Source organism: Ambystoma mexicanum, chromosome 3q, assembly GCF_040938575.1.
Source record: "Ambystoma mexicanum isolate Mex_15411 chromosome 3q, UKY_AmexF1_1, whole genome shotgun sequence".
Taxonomy (NCBI): Eukaryota; Metazoa; Chordata; class Amphibia; order Caudata; family Ambystomatidae; genus Ambystoma; species Ambystoma mexicanum.
Genome location: NC_090926.1, coordinates 800,753,188 through 800,779,305, shown reverse-complemented (window position 1 = coordinate 800,779,305; position 26,118 = coordinate 800,753,188). Strand labels below are relative to the sequence as shown.

Genomic DNA, 26,118 nt, shown 5'->3' with positions numbered 1-26,118 from the left:
CATCAGATAGCAGTGCCTGGCAAATGCCTAATACTTACACACAAGACAAAACTGTTGGCTTTGCCAATGCTTGTTTTAACAGGACTTCAGTGAAGGACACTGATGCTGGAAATGCCTTTTGGAGGGACAGGGCCTCCTAGTACCTGTCCTACTACTTCTATGTGCATGTTTTCTGTATGTTCTCTGCCACAACGGTCGAGCCTGGACCTCTGGCAGGGCATCTCTTCATTTTTACTTTTGGTGAACAACACCCATGGGATACCCTTATGGCACCCATGAGTGGGGTTATACCCTTGTACCCCTTATGTGTGTTTCGGGCACCTGTGTTGCCCACAGAGTGGGTATGGGCTGGTGATAGCTACATGCTGACTTGACAATGGCTCTGAGTGTCCTCCATTTCTGGGACACCGAGGCCTTGTCATAGGAATCAATGGATTCCTGGACAAAGACAAGATGGCCACTGTGACCTCTTGGTTTCTACTGCCTTTACACCTTGTTTCTCAAAGTCCTGGGAAGCCCATTTCTCCCAGATTGGCTGTTGGGTGGAAACACCATATATGGCTCTGGGGCTACCTCCTGCCAGACTGACTGGAGCCTTCCCAGGGACTGTGTGTTGTGGGTACACCCTTGGTGTGGGACCTATATGAATGGAGTCTGAAGTCAACCCACATTCTGTGTTGTGGGTGTCTGGTTTTGGTTGTGTGACACAATGCATGGGCCAGCCCTGACTGAAACTAGAGTTAATGCAGAGTAGTGTTCTGAAAGGCTGGGTGCTTGCTCCAATCCACATTCTGTGTTATGGGTGTCTAGCTTGGGTGAATGGCCGGAATGCCTGTGAGCCTAATTGGCCGCCTGCCTGCATGAATGCCCTCGTGTATGATTGGCTGACTGGGCTTAGCTCAGCCTGAGTGAATGGGGAATGAATGTGTATAACTAAGGACCCCTCACTCACCAATTTTTTCTGAAGCTGAAGTTGTACCCTAAAGCTTGAAACATAGGTTCATTCGGCGAAGGAGTCTGCAGCTGCATTTCTTAAAAGGAATCCTAGGACTGCTGAGCTGACCCAAGGACGGAATCAAGAGAGGACCTAGTAAGGCAACCTTTTCCCGAGCTATGAGGGACCATCGTGCAACTGCTACTCTTCATCAGACGTACCCTGGAAGCCATGACATCTGACCACTTTTTATCACCAAAGAAGATCCCAGTTCACTGTGTGCGGAAGAAGGTCCGCCGGTGGGTGGGTTTCCCGCCACCAAAAACGGAAGACGATGTCTTGAGGGTCTATAGCCTTGGTGAGGGTCTGTAGTCCAGTCCAGTGGTCGAGTCCAGATCACCAGAAGCCCTCCAAGAGGTCCGCACTGCGGCTGCAGCACCTAAGAACCAAATGTCGGTAGACCGTGAACTCCTGAAACCCGACACCTTCGTATGCCACTGCACCTGTCGCCAATTAAAAGCATCCAAGGTCCCCAAGGGTCATATCCTCTTCAGCCAGGCATTTTCGAAGTCCACAGCAAGTATCACCTTTGTGGGAAGCGCACAGCTGGAGTAACGTCCCACCAACGCAGACCACCGTGAAGACCGAAAGTGCTGTCTTTCGGACACTGTCTGGTACCTCTTTCTTTTGGCCTCGACATCCCAGTGACTCCTTCTTGCAAAGGGGGTCCATCCTCAAGGGGTCCCTCAAGGGGTTCCATCGAGTGAAGCCAAGAACCCCCACCTCTTCGCCTGCTAAGGCACCAAAGGTACGGTGACAAAGTAGAGCATCTGCCAGCCTCAGGAATCCTCCACAGGTCCCAAATAGGACTTTGATACTGTTCTTGCTTGACATGACAGGTACTGTGGGGGGTGGAACCTATAGAAGTAAAGCAGAACTTTATTGAACATGTATGACTGGGCTTTAATAGACAAGATAAGGTACACCCTAACCTTTCCCTTAAAGGTTGCCCAGTTGCAGGGATCCCCACACAGTATTACTATTTGGGGCTAAAGAAAGTATACTGCCTTTGTTCTGAAAACAAAAAAACTGCCTTTCTTCGTTGATCTGTGCAGATACACCTTGCTTAGCAATTCACATGCTTTTTAAAGACCGTCAGCAGTTGGTGCATTTTTCATGAATTCATGTATTGTGTGGTGCCACATAGAGTATATATATTGTTGCCATTATTAGAATAGTATAACCAAATTACTATGTGAATGTATATATTTACTCAAACCTTGATGGTAGTAAAAGACTTATCACCGTACATAGTGTGTGGACATTCCTTAGTGGGAGCTTGGGGATTCATTGTACATAGGAACCAGCCTGCATCACCTCCTGAGAGTTTATGCCTGGCTGCTCATCCACGATACCAATTGAAAGCCTTGGCTGGGGTACTCTGTGCCTCTGTCCCAGCCATATAGAGGGCAGAATTACAGAAACCCCCATCCAGTCTTTACAGACATACATTGTGACTATAAATCGAGTGACTGAAGGCAGAACTGATCACGTTTTATTACACGGTAGTGGGTTTACAGCTCCAATTAAGTCAGTAACTCTCAGAAGACTGCTTTGACAAAACACTGTCAGTCACTGCAATTGCAAAGTTAGATGGTAAGGCATTGTTAAAGCCAGCTCAACGGGCTTCCATGAGGAGGTGTTTTGGGTGGCAAGGGGCAGGGACTGGGAGGGAATGGCCACAAGGATAAGCATGGCCGTGGGCAGTTAATAGGTGGGCAAATAACCAAACCACACCTACAAAGCTGTCTGTCCCTCATATGCCATTTCTCCCTATCTGTACTAATGCAAATGTTTCGGGTTAAAGGTGGCGCAAGTGCCACCTAATAGCCCACACTAAAAATGGTCTCTGCTCACCCACATCTTTTCGTGGTGTGAGAGTTGAAGATTGTGCGTGCGTGGCTGAGGTGTGGAGCCCCAAGATGAGCAGCTCTTCAAGGAACCCAACCCTGGCAACTGGCATGAAAGCAAAGAGTATTATTAAGGAACCATGAGAATTAAAACATTTTCCATTTAAAATAGGTCTGTGAAAGTAATTCAGCATGAAACCCTTCTGAGCAAGCAATGCCAATTTGGCTCACTACTTGTCAATTGTCCCAATACTCAACCTAACAGAACAACCTCTGTAAATTGCAAGACACATACCCATTTGGGGAGCCTGGGCACAGGATGCAAGACTTGGGCTGTTTCTGCACCGAAGCTCAGAAGTTACACATTCAGTCTCTGAAGCTTGCTTGTGAGTGAGGGCTCGAAAGCTGATCTTGGGGACGGGTGGGCTAGTCTAGCTCCAGAGGTGTGGGTCCAGGACAGACCAAAATAAGACATTTTGCCAGAGCACAGCGCTGTCTTGTTTCGGTCTATTCCCTACCTTCCTTCCTACTTGGTTTTCATAACTTCACCCTCTGCCATTTAGGAAAATAATCCACTGAGACCAAAGAATAGTCCTCTAATGGCAACATAGGTGGTCACAAACCAAACTTAAACACCACTCAGTAAACAGTAATCGCACATTTTGTCGTGAATACTTTTTTTTTTTATAGTAAAACCAAAATGCCTCGGCATGTCTTGTGCAATAATTCGTTTCTAATGTCCATAGGCAGTATAACTTGGCCACACTTGCAGAGTAGGTCTTCTTCAATAAACAGATCCCCTGCTATTTGGTCCGAATGCAACTGTTCTTTCAAGTACATAACAGGCTGCTACACCTTCATCACAAAATCGTACACCCTTTTCAAGGTTTCATCGCAGTCGTTTGCTGTCACCCATTCCTCCTTGATCAGCACTCCGGTTTTATGCAATTAAGCATCATTATCAAAGCAATTACTTCAGAATCATATTCCTGCATGTTTCAGAAACCGCTTCTAAAGTTCATGATCTATACTGTAAAGTTTGCTGCAGTCTAGTAGAACAAGTTGCTAATCTTGGTAAATCACAGTCAGTGGAGAAACTGTCGTGGGGGACATGCCATCTAAAGGAAAGGGACCCCTGCCAAATGGGGGACAGGGGGAACAAAATGGTGTGCAACGAAAGTTGGTGGTGGGACAAAGACCATTGCCCTGCCCATAAAATTACACCCATGATCGCAGTTGGCCCAGGCTGCAGTGAAGACCTGTGACACAGTCTTGCGAGTGGGTTGTAGGGTAAATGGTGCCTCCCAAAGTTATATTTTAGTGGGGTGGGTACACACACACGTGCTAGTTCCTCCAGCTAAATTATGGAATTATTCACCTCCAAAGTCCATAAGGAGAGGGAGCAAAAGCCACAGTGACTTTCAATTCCAATGTGCCCATGATTAAAGGACCCTTACGTCCTTGCTTCCAGCATCTAGAGTGGCAATGGTCTGCCCCCATCAGCACAAGAACATGCAAGGTGGCATCCCTCACTATGAGCCCTTTGCCTATCTGGTCCTCAACCCAGGTGAACTTGACCCCTTAATTGGGTAACCTCTTTCTGCATAAAACTTGGATAGGCCCAAGAACAAAATGAGCTATTTTTTTGGGATTTGGTGCCAGGGCAGTCTCCAATGCCGCCACAGAATTCGAATTGACCTTAACTCCCAAGCGGACTACATATAGGTCAGATTTTCTACTTCATGTAGACAGTTTCCATTTACTTTTTTTGTTGTAAAACAGTTATAATGTCCATTAAAACTCCTCTTGACCACTGGGATGGGAAACAGGAGTACATCATTCTGGAAATAATCACCTCTTTCATCCCTTAAAAATAGAGACCATCATTTGCTGGAAAACAGCTACTGCTGAGGTATGCCTAGACGACATTCTCAAGAAACTGGGTGATGGATGCTACCAAATCCCCAAATGTCTCAGTCAGTTTGATCTGTTGGTATGCATTTCTCCGATCCAGTATGAAAAATATTTTAGCCCTCTTTATTCTGCAGATCATTACGCTAATCTTGGAAAGAGGTTGAAAATACAGCTTGATGTTTTGATGTCAGCTGAGTAACCAGAGGTAACTTCTCATGTAAGTGCAGAAATACGTGTTGTCCATGTTTTTAATCCTTATTACAGAAAACCTTCTCTTTCTTACCCCCACCCCACTGATAATGAATTGGTCGGGCTCAACCTCTCAGAGAGAAGACTAAGGAAGGAACATGCTAAATGGAGGCCGGAGTTGGATGGACGGACATTTCTGGGACCAGTGTGTGGGAGCGAGGGGCCACCCTCGCGTCCTCTACTTCTCAGTACAAAACTCGGACCAAGTGCCTCCAGTAGTGGGTTCGCCCCTTGCCCTTATGCAATGTTAACTTTGGTTGACTTTCGTGTAGATGGGACCATTGAGCAGGACACGGGGCATCCATTTTTGTGCCCCCTTTCGACTCCATCTTGGTGACTAGGCCTCACTGCGATAGTACAAAAACGCTTCTCTTCCCTTTTCTCACAGGAGCCCGGCCAGGCGCGCAGGGCACAGGGCCCCCACCCCGTTCTCACTCTGACTGGAAAACTTCGCTGGTCCATTCTCACGCTGAAGCCGGAGATGCTTGCAACACAATAATAAATGTAACACATCGCTCTTCCTCTGAGGTCACTGTCCTGCATGTGAACTAGCATGAGCTAAGCACATAGCTCGTCCATCTCCACAAACATGTCGTTGCCCCTCCCGCACCCTCTCCCGTGGAAATTCACTGCCATTGTGACCCTGTGTCCCTGCAAGATATTCCTTTCATGTGCCAGACCGCTGACTATGCCATGATGCCCACCCAGCAGATACCCAACTAACATTAGCCCCCTGCTGCAATATATCGTTGCCTACCACTAACAAATGCCACATACCAGAGATTCTTATGTGTACGGGCCTCAACTTCAACCAGTGTATTATAGCGGTCAAGACTCTTAACCTACGACTTGTATAATCCTATGTTATTGATAGTATAGATATATGTGCGACTTTTATAGAGACATGATAAACTACTGAAGGTCTTCAAACAACTCTTATTTAGTGCATGCATTTTTTGTGAATATATTATGTTAGCTTAGATAGTGACCATCCTGCCTCCCAGCGACCTGAACTTCGCCCATGTGGAGCAGAGATGCCACCCCACCTGAGACATCGAGAGAACCGGCCAATCCGGAACCAATGTAGTGTACTATTTTAGTTGCGTCACGCACCCTATAAAACATGATGTAATGATAACTTGTGCAGAGCGCTCTCAGATATCTCTTGAACAATATTCAACCAGATAAAAAACCTCTCCTTGAACCACCGCAGCCTGCTCTCTTTGCCTTATTCCCCATCAGGGGAATGTTTGTTTTATTCTTTTGCACGTCAAAGACGGGGAGAGCACAAACATTTGGTGACCCCCTGCGACGTGTTTTGGAGAGGTGCCTCGAGGCCCACACCGTGCGGCGAGATCCGGGACGCCCCCCAGCAAAACCATCCACTCCGCGGCCGACCAGCCTGTGCGCACTACAAGAAAGGGTGAAGGGTTCCCGGTTGACAAATACCCGACTGAAAAGCTGCTCGCCGAGGCGGGCCACGGCTTGGTTGGGGTGCGGACCTGACTGGGGTCAGACCGAGAACGGTGACCCTCGGATTACCTGATCGAACACGCGAGTGCCGGTTGCAAAGGTTGCCAAGGAAAGGTAAGGGGGAAACGTATGGGGACAAGGGAACAGGTGATAGTGGGTTAAGAATATGAGCAGGGACTGTGTGAGTGATGTTGAGGCCTTTTCTGATCTGTCCTTTATATGGCCATTAGGCTTTGTGGAAAAGTGAGAAGAGGAGAAGAGGTATCCTAGCCCAAACGGGGTAGAAGGTGGCGCCGCGTAGCATTGTCTCGTCCAGTGCAGATAAATAAGTGAAGATAAAGAGAAATAATAGGGGTCTCATATATTGAGTAGACTCGGAGTAGTTATTTAGAATTTTCTTTTTCCGTGTAAGCAAAGATCTCTTTGGGAACAAATAAAAGGGTGTAAGAGGCGAGGAGTGAATGAGAAGAGTTGGTAAAACGGGGAAAGGGGAAAGGTGTTCAGTAACAGGAGCAAAGGAGAAGTAAAAGCGTGCAGGTAGTGCATGTGCATGTTATGTGTTATATGTTTCGCTTTCTGTCCATTTTGTGTCGCATCTGTTGAAATATTGTAAGTGACTTGCTGGTAAAAGTGAGATATGCTAAAATGAACTATTGAAGTTGGAAATGCAATAAGTACAAAGGCAGCATTGAATATTGTTGCACAAAATTGCCAAAAATTGAGAAACAATTTACATTGCTGATTTGTGTAAGAGCACAAAGGGTTGGAAGGGGAGGTGATTATAAGGGAGGTTCGGTTCAGGTGCAAGTGCACTTACAAGTTGAGGGAGAAATATCGTCATGGGAGGAATAACACCGTTAGCCCATATTTGCCAACACCTCCCACTATATAGTGATAGAATACAAAAATACCACGATCAGTGGGTGATAGAGATAAAAGGGGACAGCGTAGTACCAATTTGGCCAGAGGGTGGGTCGTTCGACAAACGGGTGTTAGATCTAGTGTCCACACACTATTGTGCTAGATCGGTGGCGGATGTTTGAGGAAATAGTCCCCACAGGAGAGGCAAGTACGGGGAAGGCAATTGAAAAGGAGAAAACGCAGGAAGAGGCAAGTGGAACACCAAAGGGTGAGTGCTCAACGACCACAGCTGAAAATGTCACAACTAAAATATACCCCTTGATGACAAGGCCAGCAGTAGGATATAGCGAGCCTCTGTACATACCGCCATGCCCCACCCTAACTCCCTCTAACGGAGCAATAGCTACCGCACCGCCACCATATGACAAAGGAGGTCTGTATGGCCCTACGAGTGCACCGCCTGTAAATTTAGCGCAGTTAACTGGAGATCTAGACCGCCAGCTAGCGCATGCACATTGGAGATAACGCGGCTGAGAGCATTGTGTCCATTGGCAAATGCTGCCAGGGGGAGGGGAAGTGCCACCATTATCTGTGGCAGATCTTACACCCTCCTTAAGTGCAACAGGGGAGTTGGCACCAGCAACATCAGAGCCAGCACGATCTACATCATCTCATCGAACACATATATCGCAGGGGCAAGAAAAGGAATGGAGGTCGGGAGAGTTCCTGTTCCATTTAAATGACAAACCAGTGAAAATTATACGCCCAGCTACCCCCGAAAGTCAGCGAGGGGAAGGACATGATGAGAATGGCGAGCAAGAAGAGGAAGTAGAAGAGGTGTGGATTGATCTAGATGAGTATGAAGAGGGAGCAGCGGCTATGGGATCCCCACTACCATCTCAGCTCGATGATTTTGACGAACCATCGCTGCCACGATGGCAAGGCAGATTAAGGCAGCGAGTAGCGAACATGTTGGTGAGTAAGATAAAGAAAGGGTCAGTAAGTAAGACAGGAAAGAAACATAAGTTGCAGATGCCACAGATACATATGGAAGCAGGTAGGCCACATTATATTCCGTGGGCCCAAATGGATAAAAACAACCTGTTGAAGCTCCTCCCCCCACTTGCGGGAGGGGCTGGAAAATGGATACACTCATTTGAGAAAAACACGGCAGGAGTACCACTCGCTATAGGTGATGCAAAGAGTTTGCTGATGTCCGCTGTCGGTGATCAGGCAGACGCTGTGTGGGAAAAAGCAGGGTTCCCGGGAGTGACAATGAGTCGTGACCGCCACGATGGATCGCCATTCAATAATGTTCGAATGCAAGTATGGGACGCCTTGCGACGCACGTTTACAGATATTCCCGATTTACATTTGGTGATGCAATGTACAATGGAAGAGAATGAGGATCCTACGCAATTCATACTGCAAGTGCAAGATTGGTGGAGAAGTGAAACTGGCACAGCGTGGAATCAATCCACGGCCTTGTTCTACTTTATTATCAAAAAAGGGCTCCCGAAGGAGGTACAGAAGGCCTTGGATAAAATAGCTGGGATAGAAGCCAAGGGTTGGCCAGAAATTCAGAGTATAATCGTACACCACTGTAGGAGGATCAAAGAGAAGGAAAAGGAGATAACACAACAAAGTTTGGCAGATGAAGCGAAGCTCGTGCAGAACAAATTGGTGAAGGTCGCCGCCATAAATGCCAGCGTAACTGCTGATAGAGAGAACGAGGGGGACGAACGTTTGGGAAACAGACCAGTTGGAATAGCAGCACTGTGGGCCGCAGGAGAACAGGGACAGTGGAGCGGACAAGAACCATAGAGAGGACCACAGTGGCAAGAACGACCAAGTAGAGGAAGAGGTTGGTACTGTGGCCAGAGAGGGTGATTTGGAGGTATGGGAAACAGATGTTTCGGTGTGCAAGGAATGAGAGGGGGACAACACGGGTCATGTTGGAATTGTGGAAGGTGGGGACACTATTCGAGAGATTGTAGAATGCAGCCGTCAGGGTACTTTCAAGCCCAACCACCCATGGACAATGAACAAGGATGGTGTTGCTCACACCCAGGTAGTCCCTATGGACTACCAATGGGGAGCAGAAGACAGCAGGACCAGTGTTATAATGAGCCCCAAATGCAACAAAGACAGCCACCCCCACAGCCACATAACAGTGCATCCCAGCCCATAGCATGACAAAACACTGTAGGAAGCGCCAGCAATAACAACTTTACAACTGCTGCAAACGGTGCACCTGCACCATTCCGTGACTTAACAGTAGTTGGAGATAATGTCTTTTCAGTACCAGGGCAAGAAAGGTACGCAGATTAGGACAGCCCACAGGGAGCACTTGTGTGTTCAGTCCTCTCCACCACCCTACGTGCAGAAGAGGAACCACTAGTGGGGGCAGAGATAGGAAATAAGCAGTTTATCTTCAAGGTAGACTCAGGAGTAGAAAAATCATGTCTTATAGAAGGGTGGTTTCCGCTCTCAGGCAGGAATTTGGAAACGCAGGGGTTCTCTGGGGCTATTTTAAAAGTTCCTTACACAAAAGATCTTGATATAACGGTGGGGGGAAAAACAGTGCGCGCACCCTTACTGTACCACAAAGACGCGCCAATCAACTTGCTAGGAAGAGATTTGCTAAGCAAATTGAACATGACTATCTTTACAAAGCGGGGAATAGTGTGTTCCACCCCAGGAGTGTGCCCAGTACGAGCAATGCTAACGATCAGCACAATGATGAATGAAGTTGTAGTGTGAGGGATACCAATTGACAAAGACCTGTTTATCTATGGCATCAAGGTGTTAGCCCAAGTAGTGCCTGAAATAACAAGAAAGGAGTGGAGGACACCATCAGACTTTATATTTCACCCAATCCCAAGTGTAGATTTCATGCCAGGAACAATAATGTCCATAGACATTGAGGCAGTTCAGGTATCGAGTAAACGTATCGTGGTCATAGGTTTGGACATGCGTGGGTGCGAGTGGAGAACTGTGCTATGCATAGACCCCAACATAATGCTCAGAGATATAACTGACGAAGAATTATTCACTGATAACGAAGACGACGAAGAAATAATAATGGAAATAAGTATACCATGTGACATTATGATCCAATACAGGGAAGTGCATAACCCGCTTATGGCTAGTGTCAGTGCCCCACCAACAATATTTGAGGAAGATATGGCAAAGGTAGCGCCAAAAATTTGGACCACAGGCCCCCATGATGTAGGGCTACTGCATGAAGTGACACCCATAAAGATAAAACTCAAACCAGGTGCCATACCGCCGAGAGTGAAACAATACCCAATATCCAGAGAAGCAGAGGAAGGAATTAGGGAAACAATAAATGCACTCCTGAGCCAAAGTATCATAGTGCCATCAAACTCCTTGTGTAATACGGCAATCTTCCCGATCAAAAAAGCAAAAGGAGGGGCGTGGAGGATGATCCAAGATCTCCGCCCACTCAATGACATCATCCAAAAAGAATTCCCATTAGTGTCTAACCCTGCATCAATGCTGTGCACTATACCTAAAGAATCAACATGTTTCACTGTGGTTGACTTGAAGAACGCTTTCTTCTCAATACCACTTGACCCAGGATCACAGTACCTCACAGCATTCACACTAGGAAACAACAGATATGAGCATCACGTACTCCCACAGGGGTAATGCGAAAGCCCCAGCATTTTCAACAGGGTACTACGTGAGGATATTGGGAACATAAATGTAGAGAGCACCATTATACAATGCGTAGACGACCTACTCGTCTGCAGCACAACAGAGGAAGGGTGCAGGGAAGACTCCATAACACTACTAAACGTGTTAGCTACAAAGGTACAAAGGGGTACAAGGTGGATAAAGGGAAATTGCAATTCTGCCTTGCCGAAGTTGTATACCTTGTGCAATTGATATCAAACGACGGAAAACAAATACTCCCAGACAGAGCAGCTGCAATACGCAACATAATTATACCAAAAACAGTGAAGGACATGCAAAGATTTCTTGGCATATGTAATTATTGCCGAACATGGATCCTTGATTACGCAGCATACACACGTCCATTACTGCAAGCACTAAAAGAGGCACAGGAGAACCGAGCCCCAATAAAATGGACTTACGACATGATGACGCAGTACTTTAAACTAAAAGATCTCAATGCAGATGCTCCAGTACTTGCGATCCCAGATTATGAGAGGGAATTTTTCCTGTTCTCACACTGCAATGGAATATTGATGACAGCAGTACTGACACAAAAAACATCATTAGGGCACAAACCATTGGCCTATTACAGTGGAACACTAGATGCAGTGATGCAAGGTCACTTCGCGTGCGAACAGGCCCTCGCAGCTGCAGCCTTCACCATTGAAAAGAGTGCCACAATTGTGATGGGATGTTCGGTAACACTATATGCCGAGCATTCATTAGTTGCAATTCCCGAGCGGTCAAAATCGACATTGACAACACAAAGAGCAACAGCATACGAAATAATAATATTGAAATATCTAGCCCCAATGTACATGTAGTAAGGTGTAAAACGGTAAACCCAGCTACGTTCATAACAGAACCATGCACAATGGAGGGCATGCAAGAACATGACTGTGCAACGTATGAGGGGGAGGGCAATGATATTCCCAAAGCAAGTGAAAACGCCCTGAAGGAAGGAGAAATATACTTCATCGATGGCTCAGCATCAATAAATCCAGAAACAGGGGAAAAACATGTAGGGATGGCAGTACTACGAATGGAGGAAGATAGCTATGAAACAATCGTCCAAAAACGCCTCCCTTCCCATTACTCCGCACAAGCAGCGGCGTTAACTGCATTAATTGAAGCATTACGCACAGCCAAAGGATGCAGAGTGACGATATATTCAGATTCAGCATATGCAACTACCACTGTTCATTTTGGATTATCACGCTGGTGTAGGAGAGGGTTCAGACGAGCAGATGGCTCGCCAGTACAGCACGCTGCCCTATTAAATGAATTGATAGATGCGTTAGCGGAGCCATCAGTAGTAGCAGTAGTGAAGTGCCAGGCCGATACTGTCATGATGCCTACCCCCGGGGACCCAGACCAAGTCCAGCAACCCCGGAAGCAGGCATCAAGTTACTCCAAGCAAGCCCAACAATCCCTGCTAGGGGCTATTACGGTGCAGTCCTGGCGTCTATGGCGCTAGGCTCATAGATTAAAACGTACCTGATGCAGACCATGCTGCAAGAGCTCCAAGCCAAAAGAGGCTTGGAAGGGACTATTTTACCTAGGGACTATTTTTTTTTTACTCGGGTGGGGCTGGGGAGGAATACTTACCTGGGACTACTTTGGAGGCTATTTACACCACGCCCGAAGAGCAGCACACGCTTCGCGTTATTCTGCATCCAGCAGCGTAACGCTCACCGTGCCTGCAAGTCTGCATCCAGTCTTCTGCCACGCCCGCCTCGAGTTTGGAGCTCCTAGAAAAAGGGAGAAAGAAGGAGAAATGGTTAGAACAAGAGCAATACCTTTGATCCTTACCTGAATTCCCGATTCATCGCGCCTTCGAGCTGGAAGAAAGAAGTTATTTTATGCGCGTCGCCTCGCCTACTGCAGCGCCGCGCTGAACTCCCCGGCCTTCACAGCATCTTCACATTTCACCGCATCCTCCTGCATGTTCCCGTCGCATTCCGGCACCTAAGGAGAAGACAAGAACAGCAAGGTGAGCCAAGGGAATACACAGATGAATACCCCCCATAGACTTACCCGATTTTACCACCAGGGGTACTATTCTTCTTCACGGGTCGGCGCAGCTTCCACTGCATCCTAGCCGAACCCCAGCCCCTAAGGACAGCAAGGTGAAACAAGGGACTAACAAGGGGAACGCTCTTCACCACAAAAGACTTACCTGATTTTACCGCCGGAGGCATTATTCCCCGAGACTTCATACTTTCTCTCAGCGCCAGAATAAGGGAGAAAGCAACAGGTTACATATGGACATTACTTTATCGAACTGTTTTGGATAATACAAATCCTTAACAGAACATTACCGGTTGCCACAAGGAACTCTTCAGTAAGGTCAAGCTGCAACCTGCAAGGAATCGGACAAGAGTGAAAGTCAGGCATTGGAACTCTTACGAACTACATACTTATGGCGTCTTGCCGGGAATATCGGAGTCAATATTGTCCTGGAACTCACCAATTCCTTCGAGCCAGTGAAGCAACTGGTTATCTACGCGCCCCTGCGCTCAATGCAGGATGGAGAGCTCATCTTTTCAAATCATCAGGTGTGACTATAAGAGGGGACATCCAAGGTGATCAGTGGGGAGAACAACGGGTGGGGGAATTTATGCTCAACTCTACAGGTGGTTAATTCCCTTTCTCCACTTGCAGAAGAATATTCCTCCGGGCCAAGCAAACAAAGCTAGGTTGGCCAGTCCAGTCTGTCATCTCGTCCCTACGCGTCACATTGGTGGAGATCGCAGCAGTCCAGTCCAGATCGACGCCTCTGTGGGAGCCAGGTGAGCGTAACACATACCAACACCACAGATGCAATCTCATTGGGAAACGCAACAGCCGACGCAGCAGCGAAGGAGGCCTCATACTTCAATATAACGCCAGCAACAGAATGTATAGTAAAAGCAACTAATACAGAACCACTAAACGAAGCTTATAGTAACACACCCATAGCACAACTCATAGAGCTACAAAGGAGAGCACCACCGGAGGAGCAAGAGTTGTGGAGCAAACGAGGGTGCAAACAATCAGCTACAGATCTCATATGGAGACAGGAGACAACGGGAAAGGTAGTGATGCCGGTAGAATTGTTAGAAGTTGCATTCCAACAACTACACCTCACAGCCCATGTAGCAAAACAACACATAGCGGCAGACATTCAGGAACATTGGTTTGTCCCTAACCTGCAGGAGCACTTGTCAAAGTTCGTCATAGAGTGTACAACATGTCAAACATACAATTCAGGGATGACACTGAGAATGTTGCGAGGAACCTTGCCCCGACCAGTAGGGCCATTTAGAGAACTCCACATTGATTACGTCGACATGGGGGAGAGATGTAACGGAGCAAGATATCTAATTGTGGTGGTGTGTCCATTCTCAAGGTGGGTGGAGGCGGGTCCGTGTCCCCACCCAGACGCGAAGTGTGCAGTGAAATTTTTAGTACGAGAAGTGTTCTCCCAATGGGGAATATGTGATGTGATACGATCAGACAACGGCACACACTTTGTAAATGACCTCTTCAAGAAGTGACAACCCTTTTGGGGGTGAAGCACAAACTGTGCTCCATATATCATCTGATGGCCAATGGAGTGGTGGAGAAGATCAACGGCCTGCTGGAGAGCAAATTATCAAAGTTGTGTAACACACTGAAGAGAAACTGGGTATATTGCGTACCACTAGCACTGTTCCAACTCAGAGCGCAACCATGCAAAGACCATCATTTGAGCCCCCATGAAATTGTGACTGGGAGGCGAATACACACACCGCTCTCCCCGATTAGGAGAGCATCAGACGCACACAGGGCCGCCACAGTGCTAGGGGAAGAATTTAAGGAATATCTAACTCAGTTGACACGCGCAGTTCGCAGCATAGCGTGACAAAGTGCACCACCATTTACTGAAAATGTGGCGACTGATACCACTACGCCAGCTGCAGACAGCCCAAGTGGGCCGCTGATGCCAGGAGCACAGGTCTATGTTAGGAGTTTTGTAAGACGATTGAATTCACCAAGGTTTCATGGCCCATACGAGGTCATATACAGTACCCCCACCGCGGTTAAGGTCAAGGGACTGAAATATTGGGTGCACCTCTCAGATGTGAGGAGGACACGCGATAGTGCACTCCCTCAGAGTGAACAAAAATGTGGAACTGGTACAACTGATGTTGGAAAACAATGAAAATATGATTGAACGAAAAGGACAATTTACAAAGTGATGGTGTGCCGTTGAAGTTATTGTGCCTTGTGTCAATATCACCATTACCATATCTCTCTTTCTCTCTCTCTCTCTCTCTCTAGAAATGCTGAGAACAGAAAATGTAATTGAAATACAGGACTAATAATTGCATATGAAATGAAAGTACAAAATGAAAATAATGAGAAATAGATGAAACAAATATGCAAATAAATGTACATATCGTGGTGACCTAACAACAACTTTGTATCGCCCCGCCAGGTGACAAATGGCCCAACGAAGTACAATCGCGGCAAATGCACTTATATTAGATAGTGATAGGGATGCCATTAAGGCAAAAAGGTTTAGCAGTGTTGAATGTGTTTTGAAATGTGCTGCAATTTTGTTTTCAGTGATGCTGTTTTTTATGGCCTGGTACTATACCCTCTTATCTCTGGTTAACGATTTACACAGAGGGGGGGGGGGGCTAATATGATACGAGAAGGATCAACCCTAATATGGACTGGAGTAAAGACAATGTGGGGAGAAACTTATAAGATTGGTATTAATGGTACAAATGTAACGCAATCTTCAGAGCACACCATTGCAGGTCCAACAATTGTTTCATTGTTACATCCTGGCATAAATATGAGCAGTGATTATGAATCAAATGAATATGATGGCGACTATTATTGGCCGAAAGACGTAGCTAATACAAGCCCAGACATACAGGGAGCTATGGAGCCTACCTCATATTACGCTGCTACCACTAGTGAATATACGCATGCAATATCCAACAGCAATGACACAACCTGGGCTGGAATGTTTCCCATACATTACCAAAGGAAAAGAGGGGCGGGGGGAAAAGATGCGACATTTATCATGACCTGGGGTTAGATGAAATAGAATACCCCCGCCACCCAGACCACTCATTCCTCATGCATCAGGGACACCAAAAATGTTGATACCACAGGAAGTGCTCTTGTCGGAGGCTCAGTGTTTAATTAATTTAGTTCTGTGTAGAATAAAAAGCACCTTCCAGGCACATACCGTCAGTCTAGAAAGAATGGAGAGTGAGAAAACCTGCACAAGTCGGCGTCAAGGAGTGATATGCCTCAAAGAACCATTTCTTGTCATAAAGGGGACGAGGTATGCAGAGAACAAATGGCACAATGAAACTATTGAGTGCAGAGCAGAAGCACTCCGGGGGCTGACCGAAGATGCATTCCAATGGATAAAAGGAGCGTGCACGCCTATCTGGTCACAGCATGTTGCTACACTAACATGGATCACAGCGCTGGAAAAGCCCATAAAAACGCAGAAAGAAATACCGCACAAACTATGCTTCCGTGGAGAAGGAAAGGTGAACATGGGGGAAGCAAGAAAATGCAACAAGACAGTAATAATACCAGACATGAAAAAAGGCACCGCAGCCCTCATGGACATGTATTGGGCTTGTGGCAAACAAGCATACCTGCATCTACCCGCATCATGGAAGGGTACTTGCGCCTTAGCCACTCTCGATACAGCACTGATGATAATACCAGAAAGCCATATCCAAGGGGCAGCAGGGGATTCGGCTGGCAGATCGGCAGCAGGGAAAACGGCTGAACCATCGGCAGCGCCCCCACGAGAAAACACAGAACTTCCAGCTTATGAACTATTGTCCGAATACGAGCTGAAAACAAAGTTGTCACGAAGTAAAAGATCATCCAACTACATTTCGTCAGAATCATCAAAACTCCTTGCTGAAATACCGCAAAAGTACAAACTGTTCTCATCTGCAGAGACATTTTTTGCATCACTCCTAACCAACCAGGGCTCCAAGCCTGAGCAAATGCCAAGTGGTTGCAGATTGTGCACTGGGAGCTCATCCAGCTAGCCAACGACACTGAAGAAGGGTTCAATGTTATAAAAATAGAGCTCCGCGCCTTGCGCCTTATGACAATGCAAAACAGATATGTTCTAGATCTCCTCACGGCAATGGACAGTGGTGTTTGCCGGAAAATCAGTGGGGCCTGTTGCACCTTCGTGCCATCCGAAGATGCAGATAATGGGACACTCACATGTGATAACAGCAGTCCACAATCTAGGAGAAAAGATGAGAACAGAGGGTGGAGCGTAAGAAAGCACATGGTTTGACAATTTGTTCAGCTGGATACCATCATGGGTAAATGTGATGATGAAAATACTAGTTCCTATCATCGTCTTTGTGTTACTATTCTTCTGCGTGTGCCAACTGGGACTCTGGTGTTGTGCAAAAAGTATGCCTACCTCGACTAGGACAATGGTAACAATGGGCCGTCTGACAACGGTAGCAACTATGATAGATGTCCAAATACAAACAGGGGAACATAACCCTCCAAAGTACAGGATGACTGCCATCTACAGGCAATATGGGGACAGGGTCGATAATTTGTACCACACCACCATCAAGGAACCAACAAAATTGCAATGGTATAATGAAGTATGGGTAGAGCTAGACAGGGATGGTGGGATATACTTAACATGTACTCCAGATGAATATGCAAGAAGAGGGAATAGCTTGAGAAGTGTATGCAGAGCATGGATGCCAATAAAGGGTACTCCGGCCTGGGAAGAAGCAGTCGCTGAAGCGGAGTACTACCGAAGGGAGAATGAAAGGAATAAGGTATCATAATTCGTTACTTTAGATGTAACAAAAGGGGGGAATGTGTGGGAGCGAGGGGCCATCAGGCTCCTCGCATCCTCTACTTCTCAGTACAAACCTTGGACCAAGTGCCTCCAGTAGTGGGTTTGCGCCTTGCCCTTATGCGATGTTAACTTTGGTTGACCTTTGCGTAGATGGGACCACTGAGCAGGATACGGGGCATCCATTTTTGTACCCCCTTTTGACTCCATCTTGGTGACTAGGCCTCACTGCGATAGTACAAAAATGCTTCTCTTCCCTTTTCTCACAGCAGCCCGGCCAGGCACGCAGGGCACAGGGCCCCCACCCCGTACTCACTCTGACTGGAAAACTTTGCGGGTCCATTCTCACGCTGAAGCCGGAGATGCTTGCAACACAATAATAAATGTAACACATCGCTCTTCCTCCGAGATCACTGTCCTGGATGTGAACCAGCATGAGCTAAGCACATAGCTCGTCCATCTCCACAAACATGTTGTTGCCCCTATTGCACCCTCTCCCGTAGAAATTCACTGCCATTGTGACCCTGTGTCCCCGCGAGAGATTTCTTTCATGTGCCAGACCGCTGACCATGCCATGATGCCCACCCAGCAGATCCCCAACTAACATTAGACCCCTGCAGCAATAGATTGTTGCCTACCACTAACAAATGCCACATTCCAGAGATTCTTATGTGTACGGGTCTTAACTTCAACCAGTGTATTATAGCGGTCAAGACCCTTAACCTACGACTTGTATAATCCTATGTTATTGATAGTATAGATATATGTGCGACTTTTATAGAGACATGATAAACTACTGAAGGTCTTTGAACAACTCTTATTTAGTGCATGCATTTTTTGTGAATATATTATGTTAGCTTAGATAGTGACCACCCTGCCTCCCAGCGACCTGACCTTCACCCATGTGGAGCACAGATGACTGATGTCAATCCTCCTGCCAACCAAGCGACCAACCCGGACGAAGAGATGCCACCCCACCTGAGACATTGAGAGAACCGACCAATCCGGGACCAACATAGTATCCTATGTTAGTTGCATCACGCACCCTATATAACATGATGTAATGATAACTTGTGCAGAGCGCTCTCAGATATCTCTTGAATAATATTCAACCAGATAAAAAAACCTCTCCTTGAACCACCGCAGCCTGCTCTCTTTGCCTTATTCCCCATCAGGGGAATGTTTGTTTTATTCTTTTGCACGTCAAAGACGGGGAGGGCACAAACACCAGGATACCACAGACGAATGGTAAAGTGCATATAGGTGCATACAGGTTTGTGCTCTATTCTTTAGCAAAATAATGCTCCACTTAGCAGAAATCTTGAGTCAGAAAATTATAAATCGTCTGAAGGCAAATATGAAAGTCACAGAGAGTTCCTTCAAAAGATGAGTCATTGTTAGGTAGAACAATCTCTGGAGGAGGAAAGACTTGTCTCATTTCTTCTTCTACAATAGCCAGTTTCATTCCTTCTATAACTAAGTTAGGAATAAGTTAAAATGTCTTCAACAGCTCTAAAGCTAAGGCCATTTTATTTGTACACCCTGATATGAACATTATTCAGAGCTAAAGCTCAGATACATACGACTACCTTTTATAAACAAACAGTTTCCTCTTCCGAAGCACTATTTAAATAAACAGTTTTGATATGCTCCGGATGTTAAATTCCATAGATCAATGTTGCGTACAACCCTCATTGGGGGGTGCCTAGGGAAAGAAAACACGCTTGTCAGTTTGACACAGATCACTACAGGTCTCCTGGTTTCCAGAATAGTTGCAGAGCAGAACAAGCCTCGTTTGGCTGAGTTTCCATTCCCCCATCTCTGTCTCACTCTTCATTTAAATAGTTTGCCTAGTGCAGAGTTAACGAGGTTCAACTAAGAGGTTGTATCTTGAATCCCAAGACATGGATTTGATTCGAGAAAAAGATGTTAAAATTTACTTTGTCTAAATTAAGAAAGTAGTTCTTACCAATTACTGCAGGTGTAACTTCAATAGTCAAATTATTATAATGTTCTTTTGAAGGGGAACTAGCAATTGAATGGCAATAGGGTACATTTCTAAGAGGTCTAGTGCAGTAGTCTTTAGGAAATGTTATATGTGCGTGTTTTCTGCTGTGCAAACAAAGCCATTATTGCTGGCAGACATTACTTTTAATACTGAAGCCAACTTCCCAAAGATTCTAAACCTATGTCTAATGGGCTTCTGTTCTTTAAATATTCTAGGTAGTTTGTTTCAGATTGTAATTTGAAGTTCTTTGCCGTCTTGAAGAAAACCAGACACTACTTTCTGTTACAAATATGTTTATATAAAACTAAAATATTTCAGATCACAGAAAGCCTGATTTGGTGTTATTTATGATTGCATGTACTATTACCACTTGCCCCAGTCACAGACCCAGCATTCTGTGTGCACCTTAATGGCGCATTTTCACGCATGTCGTTTTTTGTGCTCTATTCTACTCTGTGACTATCTGTGACGTTCAGGATGCTTACCAACATGTCAAGGTATGCAATGCCAACCTATTATGGTGCCAATCCCTCCCAGGCAAGAATGACCACAATATCTTGCCATGCAAATGAGGGTAATTTTATAATCACTATGCAAGTATAGGATGAAAGCATGTGCTTTCAAACACAACTGTTGAGTGGAAGGAGCATGGGTGTTTTACAAAATATTTGTTTAAAAGGCCCAGAGATACAAAAAGTAACATTTTACTATTCGGCAAATTCATGCCTTAGTTACCCTGTCAACGAGATGCTGCGTCTGAACACTGATGTTTCTTTCTTATGTTAGCAATGCTTTGCGCCACCATATGCACCAAAACAAAAAAGGGAGGAAAATGCCCAGCATGTCCCAGGAGATTGGAGAAAAGGGAACTAGAGGTAGCATTTAAAAAAAAATCTTTGCTGATTCATAGGAAATAAGATTATGAGCAGGACTATAAAAAATGAGTTAGCCATTAGCATAAAAAAATACACAAATCTTTTACCCAGTTTTAAAAGAGCCCATTGTTAACATCCCTTGATTACAACCCTCCCTCTCCAAACCCTTGTACTGGACAGCATGCATACTATATCTCTCTACTTGAAAATCCTAATCCCACTTAATACCACTCTTCCTCCACTCCTTTCCAGCACTTAACAACAGAATGACAACCTCGGTAAGTCTCTCCACAGTACTCTGCCACTTCCAAACCCCAGGATATGGCTTTGGTAACTGTCTGCTTCAAAACTGACCCTCATCCCAAAAACACACATTTTCAACATTTCTACCGCCTCTATTCCCGTTCTCTGTATGACTCCCTGTCACAATTCTTTTATCACTTTCCTCATTACACATTCCTCAATCCAATTCCTTCTCAGGGTCCCTTAGAACTAGCATCGATACATTGTCATTCTCCTCTCGGCTCTCCGTTTCCAACCAATCCAGATGTTTTTCTTTTACAGCATGGGTAGTTGTTGGCCTGGTCTCTAGTCAACATCTTAACCGAAAGAAATGCACTGAAGTTCACCACTGATCTTTCAAGAACAGTATTGGTCTAGCAAGCCCCCCTTCACAGCTCTTCCCTATCCAACCGCTTTCATGCTAGCATGTTGATCTGCTGAACCACCTCGTGACTCGTGCTACCTTTAGCCACCCCAAACAGTCTCCCGGAAAGAGCAGTGTTCTCTTAATTAACCTAATGCAACTCTTTCCCACCTCCAAGTCCCCCAAAGGATCTCTAGACAGCACACCATTGATCATTTTTACCACACAAACCGCCACTCCAATTCCTCCAGAACAGAAAGATGGTCTAGTCAGCCCTGAGGCATTCCCCCTTCAACCTCTCCATAACATTCTCAGGATGTTTGTTTACCTTGTCAGCTTCCTCACGGCTCATGGCAAGAGCAAGCTGCAACTGCAACTCCTCCTCTCCACTAGTTTGAGGACGTGCCTGCTCAATCTCTGCCGCAAGCTGAGGGGATGAAGAGGAGCAGGCTAGAAGACAAAGAGCAAGGCAAGTTAAAGTAAAATAATGATACAAACTAATTGCCATCACCTCAATATTAAGCACATTACATACAACTGTAGATGTTGGGACGGGGTGGAAGGCAGAGGACTAGCACCACATGATAACCATTACAAGGCCTCAGGTTTCATCTTAACTCAAGGATATGAAGGCAGTAATAAACATACCTTAAATGGATCATCATCACAATTCAGGGCATGAAGACCCAACGTGGGATGAGGGGGAATAAACACTGGGAAACATGGACAGGCAACAATAGGTCTCCAAAGCTTCGTAATGGGCATGGTTGGTGGGAATAGGCATGCACAGACCAGGTTATGTCAGGCCATCATTTTCTCAGAAATAATGCAGTCTCTGAATTCCGGTGTGTGATGAAGAAAACATTCACATTGCTGACTTGTAGAATATTTGGTCCCCTCGTCTATGGTTGTGTAGTATAATAAGGACAAGAGCACTGGAGCATACATTCACAAACAGAAAAATGCTCAACTTTGAAGCAGGCACACCGCTTACTCTATACAAACCATTGGCTTTTATAGTGGTACGATTTTCCACAACTTAAACACAACTAAACATATCAGGGTTTGCGGGTGAGTCATCTGGCGAAAATGGAATTAGGAGTACAAGAGTCACTATGGCGAGTAACCATGAATTATTCCAAGTCCCTCTTAATATAGACTCATTGGTAGATCCTACAGCTTCTTAAATCTCACAGAAGGCAGCAGTATTATTGCGAGCAGACTATCTGGCAATATTCTTCACCATTACTTCACTGACAGGGGGCTACAACCTTGAAATAATGTTTGAATTGTTCTCTTCTCATGCTGCCTAAAATAATCTTTCTTTAATTGTATCAAAACATATACTATCACTTGTGCAGGCATCATAGTAACAATTAAATCATATGAAAGCATCACATATAGTTAGAGTCTTATCCGTTTCAACGTATCTAATCAAGTCATTGTTATACAGCATTATTTGTAATAGGTTAAATCTGAAGGTGTCCATCTTCCTATACAATGAATTCCACTTGCCTGAATGCTCTCCAGTGCTTTTTTAGAGCGCCTATGATTACTACTAACAAGTTACTGCATAGCCAGACCCCACTGCTTCAACAAAATATCCTCTGGAAAGGAACGAAGGAGAAGACAGGGCCAAATACAGGATGTTAGCAAGTATGGGTGACTGGGTTACAAGGCCACCACCAAAATCATAGCACTTCTGAGAGGTTCTCATTTTCTGCTAAAATCTTTTAATTTAAGGATTATGACCTACTCATACAAGCAAGTTTGTGTGGCAAGACTATCTCACTGCACACATTTCACCCTATGTTCTCAGGCTCTTCTTGCTTATGACCATTCATTGGCATAGTGTGCAGGATCAATATGCAGCGAGAATGTCATAGTTTAGCCCCAGGGATAGAATGCATAAAGTAATCTGTCCCTACCAAGTAGGAGAGTGAAAGCTTATAGGCAGGTGCCAACCCATTAAACAGGTGACATTGGGACATTTGCTGTGGACTTTTAAGAATTTCCGGGACCCACCACTGCTGGAATATCATGGAGGCTAGCTCTTGGTGCAATATTTATTTGTGAATGGTATCACAAACTCCACTTGGATGTTCAAGACCCCTGTTAGATGACTCTGCGACATTGATACGAACTTCCTCAGCAGTTAATCCTGCAGATCCATTGCGGAGGGGTGGGAGAGCCGCTAGGCTTGTTGATATTCAGCATAGCCATCTTGTTGGTAAAGAAAGCGCTACGATTTGAAAGTTAAACAAAGTGTCCTCTTCAGACTATGCATCATATGCTCTCAGGGCCCACTATGGCTACGTATCAGAAACCACAAGAAAGATTTGAAAATGATGTATGGGGTCCTGGAAATAAAACTTATTTTCATTCAACAAATACCATTCCTTATCTAGGAATAATGCTCTGGGTATAAGTAGCAAGGAATCAGAATCCGTTATTTAATCAGGTTAATCACTCTACCCACCCCCATACAGGGCAATGAAGCAAAGGCCTACTGGGGGGGGGGAAGAGATACCAAGATGGAATCAAGGTGGATTAAAGCTCAGACCCTTTAGAAAACAGACTTTAAAGAGGCCTGCATTGGAGGAGCTCTGACCAGCTAGTAATCAAGAATATGTGCAACCTGTGTTTATTCATGAAGAACCGCACCCCTTTAAGTCATTTTCTTAAGACACTCATCATAGCTCAGGTAAGGAAGGAGGATCCTTGCATTGGTACTGGACCCTTCTAACCATAAATGTAGGAAGTTTCTGAAGGTTACAAATAGATGAAAGTAACATTCGGCAGGCAGATGGGACACAGGCCGAAAAGCCACTATGACAAGCTTTTTGGTCAGAAGGATGAGGAAGAAATCAATATCTAACAGTACTTGGGCCTCTAATCCCATTGCCAGATTCCCAAAAGCAAAAGTCGATTCTCTAGTTGTAAACCCTGCCTGGGGTTCCAGCTTTAAGGTAAAGTTCCAGGAATTTCGGAATCTGCGCTAGCAACTCTAGTGAAACTGGCTACACATAAGCATGGGAGGAAGGGGAGTGAAGTCCTACACCCTTACAAACAGCAAAACTGGAGTCGAAGGCTGCCCAAGCAGAGCAGATGGCAAAGCCATCTGAGGGATGGGAGCAGAGCTGCTGCTTATGAAAATACAGCAACACTACAGGTTCATGTGTTTATGTAACCTGAAGAATCGTGACTGGGATCATTGCGCATACTCTCCAGGTTATCCAAAACTGCCAATGGCAGAGCAATCTAATTTGATTTGAATATGATTAATCACTGTGCCAAAATAGTGACGTGGCCAGTCGTTCAAAAATCAAAGTGACAGCAGAGGTGAACAGACAGTTTTGGGAAGCGTCTTTCATTCACAATGTGGTATAAGTGAGTTTTAAATATGACTATCTTCACAGGCTAACAGACGGGATCCCACATTCCATGCCGTGTTTCAGTGCTTTAGGGATTCTTGGCCCTGGCGTTATGACCAGCAAGACAACTTCTGGTAAATCTGGCAGGAGGCGGTTTTGCTAGCCCTTGCACTAGACCTAATAGGCAGCAGATTCTCTCTGTCTGGCACAGAGTCTTCACCAAAGACGGTGCAAATCGATGGCGGCACAGCTGGTATTTGTGAAATGGAGTGGTGTGATTAGTGTGCTATCCAGCTTCATTATCTAGCTAATCTCTAACATTTCCATTGCTCGCATACCTGCTACTTGTACAACAGATTTTGCATCGGCAAACCCTGCTGAGAGTTCATTTCTGGCATCTCATTATATCTTGGATACAAAATAAGTCTGCAGTTAGGGAGGGTGTTCCTGGGGAAGAACACAACGCCTCTGCATTTCTTTCTTTTGGCTGCTTCAAATGTGTATCTTATTCTGGGCTGCAGAGGTATTACTGTAGAAGATAATCCAAACTCACAGATAGTTGTCCATCATATTTGAGATGAAACAATTCAAATGTATCATGAGCTGTGGGCCACAACTCAGGATAACAATAGGGTTTTACTCGGGGCACCTCCCAGTGTGCCATAGTTAGGTGGGCATTTTCCAACCAGAGACTAACAATTCTATGTTGGCTAATGTTACAGTGTGGGAACAAGACAACACACTGCAGAAATGGAGTCCATTTTAACACCTTTATTTCTACCACAGGGAGGCATGTAGGACTGCCCGTCAGGTCTGGCTTCTGCCCTCCGGATTCTCTTGTGCATTGCCAGGCATCCGTTTCTCTCTTTGGGGATCACTGTCCCTTGCATGGATCTGTACTTGAGTCACTAGCAGGCTCTTGGATACGTGCCTTTCTTCATGTTGGACTCTGGACATTGTCTAAGCTACACTGTTCAGTAAACCACTCTCTCGTGCTCTACCCTCTCTTTCTTCACCACCTCTGCAGATTTCCTTCCACAGTTCCACACTCCTTGTACCTCTCTGGTTAACTAACCGTAATTGCCACAAAAGTATCTAGGATTGTTTGGTGTTAATCTCCGGGAATAGGAATGGTGCAGGATCCCTGGTTCCTACTCCCCACCAGATTTTCCTTCTCGTCTTATTTCCCTTATGATGGATCCAGGGAAAACCAAAGGCGTGATGGCCTTATGACCCCCAAGGCTGGGAGAGAGGGGAACAAGCCCTAAATGGGGTGAAAGCCTAACAACCCCAGGGTACAGTGAGAAAGAAACAATCCC

The 26,118-nt window shown here is 45.6% G+C and overlaps 1 protein-coding gene across 4 annotated transcripts in view; it reads right to left on the bottom strand.

Annotated features, from left to right (window-relative positions):
- Positions 1-26,118, bottom strand: part of EPN3 (epsin 3) — a 472,738-nt gene that overhangs the window by 234,553 nt on the left and 212,067 nt on the right. For all 4 annotated transcript variants that reach the window (XM_069654889.1, XM_069654890.1, XM_069654892.1 and 1 more), the window contains one exon: positions 21,754-21,875. In XM_069654889.1, the coding sequence (XP_069510990.1) occupies positions 21,754-21,875 (122 nt within the window). The remainder of the gene's footprint in view (positions 1-21,753; positions 21,876-26,118) is intronic.